This window comes from Phocoena sinus, chromosome 13 (assembly GCF_008692025.1).
Source record: "Phocoena sinus isolate mPhoSin1 chromosome 13, mPhoSin1.pri, whole genome shotgun sequence".
Taxonomy (NCBI): domain Eukaryota; kingdom Metazoa; phylum Chordata; class Mammalia; order Artiodactyla; family Phocoenidae; genus Phocoena; species Phocoena sinus.
The window spans coordinates 85,097,651-85,117,685 of NC_045775.1; the positions used below are offsets into that span (position 1 = coordinate 85,097,651).

The 20,035-nt window shown below is 45.9% G+C and overlaps 1 protein-coding gene across 1 annotated transcript in view; it reads right to left on the reverse strand.

The window, feature by feature from the left end:
- RFX8 (RFX family member 8, lacking RFX DNA binding domain) overlaps positions 1-20,035 on the reverse strand; it is a 61,842-nt gene that overhangs the window by 32,822 nt on the left and 8,985 nt on the right. The window contains 2 exon segments of the mRNA XM_032652275.1: positions 11,702-11,785; positions 13,242-13,306. Coding sequence (XP_032508166.1) covers positions 11,702-11,785; positions 13,242-13,306 — 149 coding nt within the window.

Here is a 20,035-nt window from a genome sequence, read left to right on the forward strand (position 1 = left end):
AAAAAGATACATGCATCCCTATGTTTATAGCGGCACTTTTCACAACAGCCAAGACAGGGAAACAACCTAAATGTCCACCGACATGAATGGATAAAGAAGATGTGGTATATATGCATAATGGAATATTACTCAGCCATAAAAAGAACAAAATAATGCCATTTGCAGCTACATGAATGGACCTAGAGATTATCATATTAAATGAAGTAAGTCAGAGAGAGAAAGACAAATACCATACGATATTACTTATATGTGGAATCTAAAATATAACACAAATGAACTTATCTATGAAACAGAAACAGACTCAGACGTAGAGAACAGACTTGTGGTTGCCAAGGTGGGTGGGGTGGGGGAGGGATGGACTGGGAGTTCGGGCTTAGCAGATGCAAACTAGTATACATAGGATGGATAAACAACAAGGTCCTACTGCATAGCACAGGGGACTCTTCAGTATCCTGTGATAAACCACAATGGAAAAGAATATATATTAAAAAAGAACATATATATATGTATGTATAACTGAATCACTCCGCTGTACAGCAGAAATTAACACAACATTGTAAATCAACTAGACTTCAATAAAAATAAAGAGCACAGGGCTTCCCTGGTGGCGCAGTGGTTGAGAGTCCGCCTGCTGATGCATGGGACACGGGTTCGTGCCCCGGTCCGGGAAGATCCCACATGCCGCGGAGCGGCTGGGCCTGTGAGCCATGGCCGCTGAGCCTGCGCGTCCGAAGCCTGTGCTCCGCAACGGGAGAGGCCACAACAGTGAGAGGCCTGCGTACTGCAAAAAAAAAAAAAAAAAAAAAAAGAGCACAATTTGGTGTTTTCTTAGCTTATTCACAAGGTCACCCACTTGTGCAGAGAAGACAGAACGCGGCAGGCCTGAGACTGCTATCCTCAGAGAGGCCTGCTTGCCAGACTGGCCCTCGGCTGGCGTCTGAGAACTGGGCTCCCGGAGTGTTTCCAGTCAACAAGCAACAAGTAAGAGGGGTTCACTGTGCCTGGACTGTTTCTGCACACAATGTAGTTGAGGCTGAGTAAACTTTCTTGGTGGTTTTGGCACATGCTAGGAAGAAGGTGCTTATGGGACCAGCCCTTAGTAAAGCCTTTGAGTGTACAGTCTCCGATGGGCTTCCCTGAGCTGAAACGTCACACGCGTGTTGCTGTGTTTTTCCTGCACAGAGGGCTGTGCTCTGTGTGAGCCCTCGGGGGAGGGCGAGAGCAGGAGAAAGGCTGCACGTGGATCCCTCCAGACAGTGCCTCTCTTTCCCTTCTGATCTGTGTATCCTCACTGCATCTCTGTAGTCAATCTTAGCCAGGGCTGAGAGCTCCCTGTTGGTGTGGCCTGAGGGGCTGGAGAGCTTTTCTCAGGCAGGGCAGGGATTTCCCTCTGTAGCGGAGGGATTCCGTCAGCTGGACTCCTTGGCTGCTTCTTGGGTGGGCTGGGGGACAAAGAGGCTTCCTGGACCAGGCTGCTTGCTGTAGCTCGGCCTCCCCTGACAGGTGGGCTCGCATTCCCAGTATCTCCTGGTGGAAAAGGGATGTCTCAGACCCAGCGAGGAAGGAGAGTGTTTCCTCTGGCTGTTTGTATTCGGTGGGAATCTCCCTAGCGCTTCCCCTTGCCTGGTATTGTTAGAAGAATGAGTCTGTCTGGGATGCTTTTTCTTGCTCGGTTGGAGGGGGTGGTGGTGGGAAACACTGGGTCTAGGGTCAGGGGTTGCGGGATACCCCGCCCCTGTGCTGTGTGTAGCCCTGGGGTTCCCAACCTGCTCACTTTCTTCTTAGCACCTTTCAGAGTTTTCCTCTGGTTGCTTCTTGCGTTATTTCCAGGGTTTACAGTTGTGCTGAGCAGGGAGAAGCAGAAAGAAATGTGTCTACACCGTTCTGTCCCAATCCAAAGGCTCCATCATCTTTTTTAAAAAAAGTTTTATTGGAGTATAGTTGATTTACAGTGTTATGTTACGGTGTCTCATTCTTTTCTTCTTTAACATCTTTATTGAAGTATAATTGCTTTACAACGGTGTGTTAGTTTCTGCTTTATAACAAAGTGAATCAGCTATACATATACATATATCCCCGTATCTCTTCCCTCCTGCATCTTCCTCCCACCTCCCTATCCCACCCCTCTAGGTGGACACAAAGCACCGAGCTGATCTCCCTGTGCTATGCGGCTGCTTCCCACTAGCTATCTGTTTTACATTTGGTAGCGTATATATGTCCATGCCACTCTCTCACTTCGTCCCAGCTTACCCTTCCCCCTCCCCATGTCCTCAAGTCCATTCTCTATGTCTGTGTATTTATTCCTGTCCTGCCCCTAGGTTCTTCAGAACCTTTTTTTTTTTTTTTAAGATTCCATATATATATGTGTTAGCATACGGTATTTGTTTTTCTCTTTCTGACTTACTTCATCTGTATGACAGACTCTAGGTCCATCCACCTCACTACAAATAACTCAATTCCGTTTCTTTTTATGGCTGAGTAATACTCCATTGTATATATGTGCCACATCTTCTTTATCCATTCATCTGTCGATGGACACTTAGGCTGCTTCCGTGTCCTGGCTATTGTAAATAGAGCTGCAATGAACCAGTGTCTCATTCTTAAAGTGGATCTCTGGACTACAGATTTCTACTTCATACTTTATTTATTTTTTTTTGGCCGCTCGGCACGTGGGATCTTAATTCCCCGACCCGGGATCGAACCCTCACCCCATGCATTGGCAGCATGGAGTCTTAACCACTGGACTGCCAGGCAAGTCCCCCATCGTCATATTTTAATTGATGAGGAACAAACATATAAGTAAGCATTTCATTCACCATTAACATTGATTTATAAAGTATATATGGTCTTTTTCAAAAAGTTTCTGGAGTAGCTTGAATCATGTCCAGGGAACAGGCTGTAGATTCACTTTTCCTGGCTCCTGCCCTCGAATCCGAACCGATACCCTGGAGATGATTCAATCGCCCTTGAGAAAAGGGCTCTGAAAGCTGGAAAGAAGATGGTGGACTGCCTGGGGGCACAGGACTGGAGAAGCAACCATGTGATGAGCTCGCTGTTTTGTTTTGATCGCCCATGTGTATCTGGACTGCACACAGGAGGGACCTGGAACCCAGAACTGTCAACAGGCACAGACCTGAATCCCAAGAGGACCAGGAGAGGGAAGCCTGACAGAGACAGCAGGAGCTGGCCACCCCAAATGCCCACAGCGGCAGCTCTAAAGTGCTGGTGGGCTGACCACCCCCTACCACCTCCGGGACACTGAGGTAGGGACAGTATTGAAGCCCTTCGCCAGTTCAACGCCCAGTCCACACTTGGAGCTCAGCAGGGCAGGCGGTCTACCCACAGGGGTAATACCAGCAGAGACTGGTGTCTCCCTGCCCTACACAGGTGGCATAAGGGGATGCAGGCCCAGTACTCTGGCTCTCCCAGCTCCCCAGAGAAGGTGGCCCATGGAGGTGGGTTCAGCCCCTGCAGGTGGCCCAGCAGGTAACTGATCACAAGGCCCAGCAGTGCCAGAAGAGTGAAACAGGTCAGAACAGCATGATCAGAAAACTAAACTGTCACTGGAACTACAGCCCACAAAAGTAGGCCAGATCCTATATGCTAAGCCTAAATCAGGTGCTTGCCTGCTAAAGGAGAAGATTTAAACAGGGTCAAGTCTCCTAACATAACCCAAATGCCCAGGATACGATAGAAAATCACCCCTAAAATACAAAGATGAGTGGAACAGAATAGAGAGCCCAGAAATAAATCCACACATATATGGTCAATTAACTTACGACAAAGGAGCTAAGAATATACAACGGGGAAAGGTCAGTCTCTTCAATAATGGCACCGGGAAGACGGGACAGACACATGCAAAAGAATGAATTAGGTCACTCTCTTACACCATACACAAAATTAACTCAAAATGAATTAGAGCTGAATGTAAGACCTGAGCCTAGAAGAACTTCTAGAAGCAAACATAGGTGGTAAGCTCCTTGACATAGATCCTGGTGACGAAATTTTTGAAATCTGACCCCAAAAGTAAAAGCAACAAAAGCAAAAACAAAGAAGTGGGATTACATCAAACTAAATCCTTGTGCACAGTAAAGGAGACCATCAACAGAGTGAAAAGTCAACCTATGGAACTGGAGAAGATATTTGCAAATCCTATCTCTGATAAGGGGTTAATATCTAAAATAGAAAGAGCTCATACAACTCAACAGCGAACACCAAACAATCCAATTAAAAATGGGCAGAATATCTGAACAGACGTTTTTGCAATGAAGACATGCAGATGGCCGACAAGTACATGAAAAGGTGCTCAACATCACTGATCATCAGGGAAATGCACATCGTTTCCTTCACAGGGAGGTATCACCTCACACCTGTTAGAATGGCTGTCATCAAGAAGACAGGAGACACAAGAGGGAAGAGATATGGGAACATATGTATATGTATAACTGATTCACTTTGTTATAAAGCAGAAACTAACACACCATTGTAAAGCAATTATACTCCAATAAAGATGTAAAAAAAAAAAAAAAAAAGAAGAAGACAGGAGAGAACAAGTGCTGGAGAGGGTGTGGAGAAAAGGGAGCCCTTGTGCACTGCTGGCGGGAATGTAAAAACACCATATGATCCACCAATCCCACTCCTGGGGATTTATCTGAAGAAAACAAAAGCACTAACTTGCAAAGATACATGTACCTCCACGATCACTGCAGCATTATTTACACCAGCCGAGATATGAAAACGACCTACGTGTCCACGGACAGGTGAACGGATAAAGCAATTATGGTATATATACACAGTGGAATGATATTCAGCCATAAAAAAGAATGAAATCTTGCCATTTGGGACAACATGGATGGACCCTGAGGGCAGTACGCTAAGTGAAATAAGCCAGACAGAAAAAGACAAATATCGTATGATCTCACTTGCACGTGGAATCTAAAAAGAAAAAGCAAAGCAAAAACCAAGCTCATAGATGCAGTGGCTGCCAGGGATGCAGGGGCTGGTGGTGCTGGAGGGTGGGCAAAAGGGGTGAAGGGAGACAAAAGGTACAAACTTTCAGGTATAAAATAAGTAAGTCCTGGGAACGTGATGTATAGCAGGATGATTAGACTAATACTGTGTCATATATTTGAAATTCGCTAACAGAGTAGATCTTAAAAGTCACCATGACCAGAAAAAATTCTGTAACTATGTGTGGTGACAGATGATAGCTAGACTTATTGTGATGGTCACTTTGCAATATACACAAATATCTAACCATTATGTTGTACGCCTGAAGCTAATACTATGTTGTATATCAATTATACCTCAATAAAAAAAGAAAGGAAGGAAGGAAGGAAGGAAGGAGGGGAGGGATACTAAGAGTTAGGTAAATCACAGTTTGCATCAGAAAAGACAATCTACTGACGCTAACACTGAGATGAACCAGATGTTGGAATTATGTGACAAAGATTTTCACACAGTCATTATAGTAGTGTTCCAAGTAATTATGAATTCTTTTGAAACAGATTAAAAAAATAGAAAACCTCTGCAAGGAAACAGAAGTTACACAACAGAACCAAGTGGGAGTGATAGAATCGAAAAACACAAGAGCCAAAATAAAAATAATACACATAACACTATGAAAAAATCATGCAGATATATTAAAATAAATACATCAAAGCCAAGGGCAATATGCTGAAGAGTCTTATTAAATGTTTACCACGTGCCAGGTACTGTTTTAAGCATTTTCCTTGTATTAATTCATTTAATCTTCACAACAGCCCTGTGACGTAGATATTAGTATCCTTGTTAATGGGTGAGGAATCTGAGACACAGAGAGGTTGAGTGACTTGCCTAAGATCACACAGCTTACTAGAGGTGGAGCTGGGGAGTCTGTCCTAGAGTCTCTGCTCCTGTCCACGTGTAGTGTTGCTTGGTATTCTGCTGCCTCTTTCAGAGAATGAAAGGAATTCCAGTGACAAGTCTCAGTGGGCACTTCTGCCAGGGCTGCTGCTAAGCCTCCTCACGGGCCCCTCCCCCTCCTCTTCCATCTCCTCCTACAGCCCAGAATTAGCACAGCTGCCAGAGGATCTCCACTTGACATGCCAATCAGCCTGCTTCACTCCCCAGCCTGAGTCTCCCCAGCGGCTCACATCACACTCGGAATAACATCCCGCCTCCTTCCCAAGACCTGTGGGCCCTGCCTGTGTTTTCAGATCCCCCTCCGCCCACTCTCCTGTTCATGCCAACCTCCACCCTCAGACTTCCTCGCTCTTTTTTGCACTCATCCCTGCCCCAGGCCCTCTGCACTTGCCCTTTCCCCTCCCGGAATGCTTGTCCCCCAGATCTTCACTTGGCCACTTGTTTTTTTTCACATTTCTGCTCCAAAGGCATCTTCCCAGGGAGGCCTCCCATGACTGCATTTTATTGTCTTCAGCTCAATCTCACTATCGTTCCTTTTTGACTGTCTTTCTCCCCAACTAAAACTGCCCAGAGGGGGACTTCCCCGGCAGTCCAGTGGTTAGGACTCCACACCTCCACTGCAGGGGGCACGGGCTCGATCCCTCGTCGGGGAACTAAGATCCTGCATGCCACGTGGCACAGCCACACACACACACAGAAAAAGCTGGGGCAAAACAAAATAATAATTAAAAAAATAAATAAACCTGACCAGTGGGAAGGCCTTGTTTATCCTGCTTACTGCTTCATCACCAGTGGCTAGAACAGGGCCTGACTTAGTGTAGGAACTTACATATTTGTTGAATGAACAGATAAATGAATGGATGAGAGATATAGTTTTCATTACCTGGAAAGCAGAGAGATGAAGTTTTTATTTTCAGACCTAATTTTTAAAAGGTCACACGGGTCCTAATGTAAAAGATGTCATATAATAAAATAGAAAACAGTTTCACCAGCATAGTTCATAGGTTAACAACAGTATTAAGATTTATTAGATTCTGCCTTCAAAATATACATGTTGTATTTCTTAAAACATGGTGTCGGTAAGAAACTTACCCTTAAACCTTAATGCTTTTTAAGCTACAGTAATCAAGACAATATGGTACTGGCACAAAAACAGAAATATAGATCAATGGAACAGGACAGAAAGCCCAGAGATAAACCCACGCACCTATGGTTAACTCATCTATGACAAAGGAGGCAAGGATATACAATGGAGAAAAGACAGTCTCTTCAATAAGTGGTGCTGGGAAAACTGGACAGCTACATGTAAAAGAATGAAATTAGAACACTCCCGAACACCATACACAAAAATAAACTCAAAATGGATTAGAGACCTAAATGTAAGACCGGACACTATAAAACTCTTAGAGAAAAACATAGGAAGAACACCCTTTGACATAAATCACAGCAAGATCATTTTTGACCCACCTCCTAGAGTAATGGAAATAAAAACAAAAATAAACAAATGGGACCTAATGAAACTTCAAAGCTTTTGCACAGCAAAGGAAACCATAAACAAGATGAAAAGGCAACCCTCAGAATGGGAGAAAATATTTGCAAATGAAGCAACTGACAAAGGATTCATCTCCAAAATTTACAAGCAGCTCATGCAGCTCAATATCAAAACAACAAACAGCCCAATCCAAAAATGGGCCGAAGACCTAAACAGACATTTCTCCAAAGAAGATATACAGATGGCCAACAAACACATGAAAAGATGCTCAACATCACTAATTATTAGAGAAATGCAAATCAAAACTACAATGAGGTATCTCCTCACACCAGTTAGAATGGGCATCATCAGAAATCTACAAACAACAAGTGCTGGAGAGGGTGTGGAGAAAAGGGAACCCTCTTGCACTGTTGCTGGGAGTGTAAATTGATATAGTCACTATGGAGAATAGCATGGAGGTTCCTTAAAAAACTGAAAACAGAATTACCATGTGACGCAGCAATCCCACTACTGGGCATAAATCTGGAGAAAACCATAATTGTAAAAGACACATGCACCCCAGTGTTCACTGCAGCACTATTTACAATGGCCAGGTCACGGAAGCAACCTAAATGCCCATGGACAGACGAATGGATAAAGAAGACGTGGTACATATATACAACGAAATTGGGTCATTTGTAGAGACGTGGATGGGCCTAGAGACTGTCACACAGAGTGAAGTAAGTCAGAAAGAGAAAAACAAATGTTGTATATTAATGCATATATGTGGAACCTAGAAAGATGGTACAGATGAACCGGTTTGCAGGGCAGAAGTTGAGACACAGATGTAGAGAACAAACGTATGGACACCAAGGAAAGTGGCGGGGTGGTGGTGGTGGGACGAATTGGGAGATTGGGATTGACATGTATACACTGATATGTATAAAACTGATGACTAATAAGGACCTGCTGTATAAAAAAATAAATAAAATTAAATTAAAAAAAAACCTTAATGCTTTAAAAAAAAATCTCTTAATTGGCCAAGACTTTAGAGTTAATCTATTATCAGACACGTGAGGGGCGCAGACATTAAAAGCACCTGCTGCTGGGCTGGTCTCCAGAATAAGCCCATGTCATCCTTGTTCTGACCTGTGTCCCGTGAAGCCCTCCTCCTCTTCCTCGATGAGGGTAAAGCCTATTTTTTCCCCACAAAGACCAGTTCCAGCTCCCTTCTCTGTGACATCAATGCAGAGGCCTCAGGACACTGATGGCCTCTCACCGCTGCACAGTTCTTGCCCTGTTGGTTGTTTTCCTTGTGTGTGTGTGGGGGGGGGGGGGGGCACATGCAGGGCTCTCCACACCACCTGCTGGGTGCTCTGGGCAAACAAAGACACACACACATCAGCAAGTGAGAGATTCCCTTTGCGCAAGGAAAGGTCCGACTATGACTGAAACACATCTCTCATCCTTCCGGCTCCCTTCCCTAACTTCTCTATTTTTGCTGCTCTCATTTTTCCATCTTTGTGACTAAGGGCTGAGTAAGAGATGTAAGAGGGGAGCTGGTGGGAAGCAGGTAATAAGGACTCGACTCGAGGTTGAGTCATCCCTGCCACCGTCTGTGGACACGGGCTCAACCATCCAAAGACCCTGCCTCCAAAGGGTCCTGCAGCTCTGCCTCCTTTTTGGTCCAGGCGCTCATCATGACGACTGAGGACCATTTCCTGGCCGCTGTCACTCTCTCCTTCCAGTCTAGTCTCTTTAAACCTTAATTCCAAGCTTTTCATTCTTCAACAGCTTTTTCAGGGCCAACACTGTGTTTCTAGGCAATGTTGGGGATAAAACAAGCTCCATGGTTCCTGGCCTTGCAGAGGTTCCCATGATGACACCACCCTGTTTCCCAGAGGACGACTCCAAAGGCTTACAGACTCCCCGCCCCCAGAATCGAATTCAAGTGCCTTCCCCAGGCTGTGGCTCCACCCTATCTCCGCATCCTGCACGGCAGGGAGCCTCTGCCGTCACACCTCTGTGTATGCTCACCTCCCTCCCTAAGCCTGGACATCCTCTCCCTCCCGCCTCCCTCTCCACCCGTCAACGCTCTGTCCTTCACAGCTTCGTTCAAAGCACGCCTCTCTCCCGGGCCCCTCTGATCCCCTGGCCCAAGACGTGCGCTCTCCATCTCTGAGTTCTCGCGGGACCTTGTGTACACTTCCGACACCCATCACGTTATCCTTGCTATCAAGCGAAATGTACATTTAGTTCCTCTATGAAGCCATCAGAGAGACGGGTCCATGTCTTACCCATACCGGTGGTTCCCCGTGGCTCCCCCTTGGCCGCTGCCTTACAACACAGGGTACCTTATACAAAAGGTGATCATATAATTCGTTACAGTTTCTTGTCCACACTAGAACCCTTTGGAGAGTAAAAGGGGCCCTCTTAATCATTATGCTGGGCTAGAAGTAAAGGTAAAATTGACCCTGGCTACTTGGATATGTGGTCCTCTATTTATGCCACATGAAGGCTCCATGAACAATGTATGAATTAAGAGGCAACGCTGGCTGGGTCGACAGCCAGTGAGCGGCGTGGGGCACTGGAGGAGGGGGTCTTCCCTAGAGCTGGGGCTGCTGAGGACGGTTCCCTGGAGCAGGTGGTCCCTGAGGTATGTCCCAGGGAAGGGACAGGATTCAGGAAGGTCCACTGAGACAGAGAGAAGGAGGAATGACATCATGCAAGGACAGGATGATAGGAGCAAAGACAGAACCGCATTTGGCATTTTCAGAGAAAAGTGAGTATGGCTGAAACCGGCAGTTTATATGGGGGAGAAACTGGCAACAGGGTCGGATAAAGTGCAGTAGGAAGGATCTGGGGGGCGGACACCAGTCTGGGAAAGGGGGGGTGCGTAGGCTTCACGCAGGAGGTGGGAGCCAGCTCCTGAGTGTTTCCGAGCAAGAAAGAGACAAGGAAGATGCAGAATTGTGGGGAGGTTAGTCTCACAGTTGTGTTTATCTATTTATTTACTTCTTTTGAAATTTAGGGGTTTGTATTTATATTAATAAGTAGTGTTACAAAAGACAGTTTTCATAGAATTCCTTAAGGTATTAAGGTTTCTTGATATGTTTCAGAATTCATATTTCTCTTTTTTAAATATCTCTTTTTGGTTTTGGTCCTGCTGGGTTCTCAGCCTTCATATGAATTAACATGAATATTTTGCTATTAAGTATTATATTTGTTAAATGATATCTAAGAATGTGGCCCATAGACACATGGGATTTCCCTTTAATTATTTAAGATAAAGAAGTTTTAAGTTTTGCCAAATCAAGATTATCCATTATTTTCTTACTCCTTCCATTTATTTATTTATTATTATACTTTTAATTTAATTTTTTAAATTAATTTTTACCAGAGTGTAGTTGCTTTACTCACGGCTGTGTTTACAGAGAGGTGAGGCTGAGGAGAGGGAGGTCACGTGGGATCCATGGAAATAATCCTGATTATTATGAGATGACCAGGGCTTCAAGGAAACATCAGTAACCATAAAGAGTGGTCAGGAGACCCGAAAGGGAAGAATTAACAGGACTTGTGACCCGAGGGAGTCAAGGATGGCTTTCGGGTGACGCCCTGCACAGGTTGTATCTACTGGGATCGCAGATGGAAATAGGGACGTCAAGAGGCAGAAGTGATTGGAGGGAGAGGATGAAGTTAAATTTCTGCATCCGCAGTGTGAGGTACCAGTGGGTCTTCTGGATGGAAGTGTCCAGTAGACAGCCAGACAGAAAAGCCTAGGAGGTGGGAGAGATGAGAAGCACAAGTGATTTAGAAGGAGTCATCCACGGACGGAGAGGCAGGTGGAAGACAGAAAGGGATGAGGTGTCTTGGGGTCAAAGTGGGGGAAGAGCATCATGGATTACGAACGGTTGGATCTCAGGGAGATGCATGCCCTGGGGGCGGCGGGAAGAGGTAAGGAGACCAAGAAGGGCTCATTCTGGGGATGAAACTGGATGACGCAGAGTCCTGAGGGCTAGAGGAAGTTTCACGCAGGAAGTGGCTCATTCTGTCGTATTTGACAGAGGGATGGAGAAGGACAAAGACTTTGTGCAAAACGGCTTTGGCCACTGAGATGAGGATGAAAATGAACAGTACCCGAGGAGGTGAACGCCGTGTGCATTTCTCTGGCCAACGATGTGGCCCGTGTCAGAGGCATGGTCATGTGATGTGTGTGCTTCCATCCTTAAGAAGGATGAACGGCACAACAGCCGAAAAGCCAGTTAGGTTCCAAGTACGAACGGTCCTAATACGGATCAGGCTGTGACCTAAATGACAGGTACTAACCTGTGGTATCTTTTTTCACCTAGAAGGCAGCAGTACTGGGCATACAAGAAAGAACTTTTCTTGATACGGATCCCATCGTTAATGATACCTGAAAAATAAAGGTTGTCTTCAAGATGATGTCAACCCACTGGCGTGCTTTAGAGAAGACACAGAACAGACTAGCCAAGGAAGGCAGAGGGTTTTTTTTTTTTTTTTTTTTTTTTTTTTTTTGCGGTACGCGGGCCTCTCACTATTGCGGCCTCTCCCGTTGCGGAGCACAGGCTCCGGACGCGCAGGCTCAGCGGCCATGGCTCACGGGCCCAGCCGCTCCGCGGCATGTGGGATCCTCCCGGACCGGGGCACGAACCCGTGTCCCCTGCATCGGCAGGCGGACTCTCTACCACTGCGCCACCAGGGAAGCCCCCGAGTTCTTCTCTGGGTTTCATCACTGACTCCATTTATCAGGAAAAGCTAACCAGTCATATGGCCTGACCAAGCTCCGTTAGGTGGACAATTTCATACTATTTCACATGCATCAACTTTGAAACGGGCTTGCAGATGTTCTCCTCTGCTTTCCCGACTTATGACACTCGAATCTTAAAGAGATGCCACAGGGAAAGCCTCCGGTTTCCTCCACCATTGACTTTCTCAAAGGGAGGTGGACTAATGCCAGTGTTCCCTCTGCTGAATGGACTCAGGTTCTCAGACCCCCAGTAGGAAGGCTGGTTCCTCCTCTGCTGAGCTGGGGAAAGGCAGCAGCTCGTACGGGCTCCTAGCAGCCCAACACAATTTTTTCAAATTAACTGTTGCCCAATGTTTAGCTTGGCAAACTCTTCCATGCCTTCCACTCCTTCAAGGGTGGCAGGCTCCTTCCCTAGTTTGGCTTCCATCCCTTCTTACTGATTTCCTGATCTCACTGATTTCTCCTGATTTTTCTTGATTTAAAACGAACAACAAATAACAATGATAACTGAGTGACAATTGTAACAGGATGCACCCGATAACACTGGAATTTCCTTCCAAGTTAAAAATATCACCCGGGTACCTCTGTCTCCAGAATAGAATCCAAATATGCGAATTAGATGAATGCATGGAGATTTTAGTTCAAGGAGTCATTAAAACAGTTTTATTGTTCTAGGGATATAGTTGCTTAACTATTTCAACAGTTAGACATTTACATATCTAAACGTTGGGAGTGTCAGAAACAGAAAAACACCCTGTGACCTTCGTATTTAGACAAAATCTCTCAAGAAGATAGAGACTCATATTCGGTCCTTGCATCACCTGAATTACACCGGGCACTGGGAATTTCATATAATTGTAGGAACTCTTTGGTAAGAGGTGATATTTATCGTTTGTTTAGTTTTGCATTTCTCTGGTCACCCATTTTGTGATGTTTTTCAAAATGTGTGTTTTTAACATTTAAAATAAAACAAACAAACTGCTTGTGATTATGGATGACTTTGTGTTTTGCTTCTTTTGTTTTTTGGCTTCCTATTACGCATGTGTGAACTTTTCAGAAGTGTTATTTAAAAACATAATAAAACAAAAATGATCAACCTACCTGGCACTTCCTCTTGTGCCCCACCTCCGGGTGCCAAGATCAGGGAAAACCAAGTGCACAAGCTAAAAGAATAAGCCAGATTTAAAGCTGCAATTTGAAAATCTCGAAGTAGAACTTCCAGCTTCATCTCTTGCCACGTTTAAACTGTATCCCCTCTTTTCCGATCATTAAGAAAATATACGTAACTGAAATGTGGAAAAGTCGGACAAGTATAAAGAAGGAAACACCACTCAGAGGGATATTGCCGTGTAGACCTCAATGTGGTTCATTCCCATCTTTTTCCGAAGCCTCACTATGTACACGGATTCTGTGGGTCTACACAGGAAATACCAGCATCACACGATTAGCATGCCTGCAGCTCTGCTTTCCACTTTCTTCCCTCCAGCTTGTACCATAAACACTTCCCCTTGTCATTAAAAATCCTCTGAAAACAGGGAAGTATCAATACAAACACTGCAAAATAGTCCAGCATGTGAGTGTGCCATGATTTTACTAGTTTCTTTTTTCCAACGTGATTGGCATTTTCACTTTTTATTATTCATTTGTTTACCTAATTTTTTCATTTTAAAGGTTTTGTTAGCAAATGCTGTTAAATATTGAATAACAGAGCTACTTCTGGACCCAACGTCTCATCTCTCCGTTATCTTACCTTTTTTTTCTTCGGCCGTGCCATGCGGCATGCAGGATCTTAGTTCCCCGACCAGGGATCGAACCCGTGCCCCCTCCATTGGGAGCACGGAGTCTTAACCACTGGACCGCCATGGAAGTCCCAAACCCCACCATCTTTCTGATGTGCGCTTTGTCAGACAGCACTGATATGATGTCTATGACCAATTACATTTTAAAAAAACAGAAGTCTGTTTTTTTTCCAGGTTTACAGGTCGTTCACAGGTCCATGACAAGCACGGTATCCAAGTGGATGCCTGTTGAAAAGGGAAATCCTGGATTGTGGTAAAATTACAAAATACAAAGCAGGAAGGCAGGGTGTGCCAAGCTGTCATGTAATGATTTCTGTGATTTTCTACAATTTGCTCCGTAGTCACTCAGCCTCCGCTTCTGCCAGCCTCCTTTGTTTATTCTTAGCTTCCAAAAGCAGCAGGATTTGACAGTGTCTTGAAGCGTTTCTCTTGGCTGGTGCCAGGCCCCACCTCCTCCTCCAGGAAGCCGCCCAAGCCCAGGTGGGAAGGCACAAGTTAGGCATGGAGAGGCAGGTCTTGGCACATCGAAGTCACGAGGCCAAATCGAGGCTCCTTCAGGGAAGAAGAACCAGAACGTACGACGAAAATAAGTGACAACAGGAGTTAAAAGAAAACGTCAGCCACGTCTAAAGGCAGCATTCGGAGCCCGAAGTTCCTACTTTCAACCGCAGATTGACCACTTCATCTTCTCTTGAGAACATCGCTTAAAACCTTCCCTCTAGGTCTAGTTGTAAAATAAGTGCTACCGAGAAGGATTATCCTCAAGCACGCGGCAGGCTCAGATTCAAGGCCCTGGCGTATCATCTGGTGTTGCGGACGGAGAAGCAGAAACAAATTCCTAGTTGCCTGGCAGGACAGTAATCCACACGTCTTATTTTACTGAGTATTTCCAACCCCAGACTATCCTGTGATTTCATTTTATAATCGGGAACACCACAGTCAAAATTTAAAAAGCAACTGAGATGATTATTTCCAAAAGATGTAATAAGTAAAAAAAAAAAAAAAAAAAAAAATATCTACCTAGTACATAGAGCTCACATAAATCAACAGGAAAAACACTAACACCCCAATAGAAAGTGATCAGATAATAACGTACATACATGAAGGATACACGTAACCAAAACACACGCCAAAGAACTCACCCTCCCTAACCATACAATGAATGCAAGTTGAAACAGCTAAATGTAGTTCTTACCCAACAAGTTCCCTAGGTCAAGGATATTATGGATTTGGGTAAGAATATCAAGAACTAGCACGTGGGCTTACAATTGTCTAGAATCTCTCGGGGGGGAATCACCAGATACAGACGGAGACCCATGCTCCTCAGAAGAGAGAAAAATTATAAACCTCATACATTTCCAATAAGGAAAACGGTTAAATGGATTCTGGAACAGCCAAGAAAAGATTTCACAGCCATTCTACACCATGCATTTAGAAATAGTTTAATATGAAAATGTTTATGACATTCTAAGTGAAAATATGTATGTGCGTAATTATGAAAGTTAACAGCCCTTGGTTGCTTCCTATGTGTCCAATTCTCTCTACGCGTGTTTTTCTCATTAATTTCTTAAAAGCCTCTCATGAAGGAGGTACTGGTATTAACATTATGAATATTCTCGTTTTACAGATGACGAAGTTGAGGCACAAAAAAGTTAAATAACTTGCCCAGGATAGTTAGTCTGGTTCTAGGCTTAGGGCTACCTGTCTGTCTGTCTGTCCAACCACCTGTTTGACCATCCACATGTCCATCCATCCATCCATCCACACATTGATCTTTCAATCCATCCATCCTTGTGGTGTCTACACAAGAGGCTGGGGCGTGAAGACAGAGACAGACAGCAAGGGGAACTGTGAGACTCGCCCTGCCAGGGGACTTGCACCTTCAGGCTTTCAGCTAAAATTTGGTTATAGGACTCCAGAAAGTCCTCGACTCAAATCACCCACCATGAGACAGAGAGAGGAGGAAACGGAGGATGTGTAAGGGGGTTCCTTCAGCAAGACCACTCCCTGGCCTAGGAAGGGTGTGCAGGACGGGATGGTCCAGTCACCCGGGGCCCAGGGGAAGGGGCTTCACAGATTTGCCTGAAGGGCTGATCGTGAGGCCCTCGCAGTCAGTGTCTGGCTCAGGCAGAGGACTCTGGATGGATGAGAGACGGCTGGCCAGCCGGTAGCCTTGGGGGGAAGGCAGAGGGGCACGGCTGCTGCCCTGGCCCAGCACACCCACAGCCTGTTCAGGCCAAGAGTGGCGGAGAAGTTTCGATGGCCAGACACGGGTCACCCGTGATAAAGAGCTGACAGGTGGGAAAGCCTGGACTCTGCCCAGCAAGGCCCCCCAGGATGGGCAGTCAGGCTTCAGAGTCATTCACCAAGGCCAGGGATGCATTCTAGGACATTCCCAAGGGCTGCCCTGCAGAAGTCAACAAAGGCACCAGGAGACAAGGGTCTGCCTGGCCTCCCAAAGTGTGAAGCTGTGCAGTAGAAACTTGGCAGCCACTCTTAACCTTCCCCTCCCACGGGGTCCAACCAACACCCAGCAAGGTGGCAGAAGAATGGGAGGGAGGAAGAGAAGACCCCCGCAACTAGTTCTCTGCTGGCGAGAAACCTCGCTGGAGGACTGCGGAAGCGATTCCACGTTAAACCCGGCTCAGAGTTTGGACGTTATGTGGGGTTGGACATTCGAAGCGTCAGACAGATACTGTTTGGTAAACTAGAAGGACAATGGGGCTTTGTGTCACCCAAGGAGTTCTAGAGAGGTCAGGCTGCCTGCTCAGATGCTCCTTCAGGAGGGAGGAAGCACCACCGCGTGGGCAGGACCGAAGGGACGTGGGAAACAGAGAGGCCTCTGTGATCACTCCCCGCTCCTGCCGGCACGTGTATGTGAGTGTGTCGGGGGCCTGCAAATAGACCACACATGTGCTTGCATCTCTGGACAGGGGGGTCATAGCCAGCATTTATCTTCTTCTTCTTTTATACCCTTCTCTCGAATTCCCACATTTTCTATAAAGGGAATATGTGTTCTTTCATAATCAGAAAAACATCAGGAAATGTTACTTTAAAAAAAGGAAGTCAGCCTTTGGGAAATTTCCTCATCCACATAAACCATCACTTGCGCTGGGAGTGAGATGAGCTGTCGTACACCCGGGACTGCTGAGCAGAGCAAGAAACACCCCAACATCTGCACAGGAACTTGGTGTGGAGTCTGGAATCAACCCCAATCCCAGGGGGGAGGCAGGAAGTGAGAAGTGGGTATTTTGCTGTTTCTCTTGTAAACAAGCTTTGGGATCACATCCTTTTCCCCTTCCTCTCCCTTCTCCACCGGGTCACAGATTCAGCAGCTCAGGGTCCCTTTCCAAGACCAGCACCACTGAACTGACTCATTCTTCGGGCAAATTCCCAACGAGAACTGAAAGCTAGGACCTCAGTGTCTTGGGGGATGGATTCGAAGGGAAGCAGGAAGATCAAAAATGCTAGACAAATGCCCGTGGTCACGCGCCGGACGCTCTTTTTAACTCTTTTTTCGGAACACCCTGTAGTAGGACTGCCCTTGAGGGGAAACCACTTAGAAGAAAATCTGAGAGAGGTTTTGAAAAGGACCCTTTGATTTCTTAAAAAAAGGAAGTAGAGATCATCTAGAACCAAGACGTGTCAAGCTCATCACCCCACTCCCATCTGATAAGGCTGCCAGGTAGGGAAACGGCTTAGTGCCAGGATACCCAGACTAGCAAAGCCCTTGAGGAAGTGCCCCAATGTGCCTAGTGAAGAAGGGACAAAATGTGGGCTGAGTGATAAGACAGCCGGGGGAATTCCTGGCTGGTTGGAAAACCTTCCAGAGACACCCAGCGAGCTCCAGAGCCTAACACCTTGCACGTGTCCACATTGCTTTTGATTTATTGAGGGGGGGATAAGAGATGTGCTATTCCCACGTGCGAGCTTCAGCAGGCTGAGACGACTGGATGACTGTGAGTCTAGAAGACACAGCAGGTCGGCACCAAGAAGCTGCAACTCGGGATAAGGGAACAGCCACTCTTGGGTTCCCACGGTCACGGGCATAATGACCACAGTCTGATAACAAGGACAACATATTGTACCTACATGGAGTGCTTTACAGTTTATAAAGCCGTTTTGGGAGGGCTAGCTTACTTTTAATTCGTGTGAAAAAAATACCAAAGGGTTTTTTTTTTTTTCTTTTTTTGGATCACAAGCTTAAAATGAAACCAGCAGAGTGGCATGGAAGCATGAAAGCGAACAGTAGCCCAAAAAGTTAAAAAAGAGAAATAAAAGCCCCGTCTTCTGAGCCCTCCTGAGACACTGGGTTGTACCCTTGGGGAACCTACCTTTGAAGAGAAACACCAATAAATTGAAGTCAAAACGAAACAAGTAGTCAGGGAAGTAAAAATTTGGGACCGAAGAGTATTCAATGAAGAAGGGAAGACACGAAGGTTTAAACAATTCTTTCCGATATTTGAGCAACTGCCGTATTAGAAGATCCTACTTATTTTATGATTATCCAAAGTGCAGAGCTTCCACCAATGACTGCGTTTCAGGGATGATGACTGCGGCTAGAGAAATGGGTCTAAAAATGTCAGTGTTTTGGAAACATCATTGGAATCTACAGAATTGTCGGTGGGAGGGCAACAGAAGCCATCATTTCAGAAAACGATCTGGTCCCATCTCCAGACGTCATAGTCACACAGCCTGTCAGCCTGCAAGTTCACCCCTGGACACACACGCCCAAGAGAACATCTCCACGTGCATAGCAGGAGATACACACGTGAATGTTCACGACAGCAAAATTGGGAAACGACCCAAATGCTCATCAAAGGGAGAGAAGGTAGGTAAACTGAACTACTACACAACAGTCAAATGAATGTAGAGGAATCTTGATATAATAATAAGTGGAAAAAGTCCCAAAAGATGACATATAACATGACACTCCTTTTTAAAAAGTTAAGCCACAAAAATAAAAAATGGGCTTTTAAAAGAAATACATTATATAAAATAAGTCAGACAGAGAAAGCCAAAGATGGTATGATCTTGCTTATATATGCAATGTAGAAAACAACAGTAAAACAAAACCACCAATCTCACTGAAACAGAGAACAGATTGATGGTTACCAGAGGTCGGGGATGGGGGTGGTCAAAATGGGTGAAGGGGGTAAAAGGTCAAAAAAAAAGAAAACAAAAACAGAAAGACATACAAATGCACTAAAACTCTTTTTAAAAAGGAAAGATAACGATGAAGGGGTTGATGGTTCCCACCAGCGGGGAAGGCAGGGAGATGGATACAGGGATCTGGCCATATGGTTCATACGGGGCAGTGGGTTCAAAGATGCTTATAACATTGTTAAAAAGAACAAAAGAGGGCTTCCCTGGTGGCGCAGTGGTTGAGAGTCCGCCTGCCGCTGCAGGGGACATGGGTTCATGCCTCGGTCTGGGAGGATCCCACATGCCGCGGAGCGGCTGGGCCCGTGAGCCATGGCCGCCGAGCCTGCACGTGTAGAGCCTGTGCTCCGCAACAAACGAAAGAACCAGAGGGAATCAGGCTGTGAGCGGACCGAAGGTAAGAGCGTGTCATGAACCAATTCCATTCTGTCCACTGAGGACCACCGAGAAAGAGGGAGCAAGAGGAAGGGAGGAAAGATGGGAGGGAGAGGTTGAACTGGAATCTCTGCGGCCGTGAGCTGGCTTGTCCCCCAGGTCATTTCAGCACCGGCCAGGTGGCCCCTGCAGGGGTCTGATCCTGCAGGCTGTGAGCTGTCCCCAGGCCTGTAAGGAGTCGGGTGGCTTTCCATCCGCCTGTGCTCTGCTTGCCAAGCATGGGTCCTGGGGAGGGATCGCGTCTGCCCAGAGGAAAAGCAGCTTCCTTGTTGCAGAAACACGTTGCCCACTCCCAGCTCCGAGCCCCCATGGCTGTCTCTGCCCAGAGAGGGCATTTTGTTCTCATAAAAGCTCCCAGCCAGAGGTGCTTTTGAAGGGCTCTTGCATTGGATGTGGAGTTGCACCAGTGACCTCCAAGTTCTCTTGGAAGTCCAGGATATTTTTGAGGGAACAGCAGGTGGAAAGAGGACTGACCCGTAAAGAAGGAGACCAGGT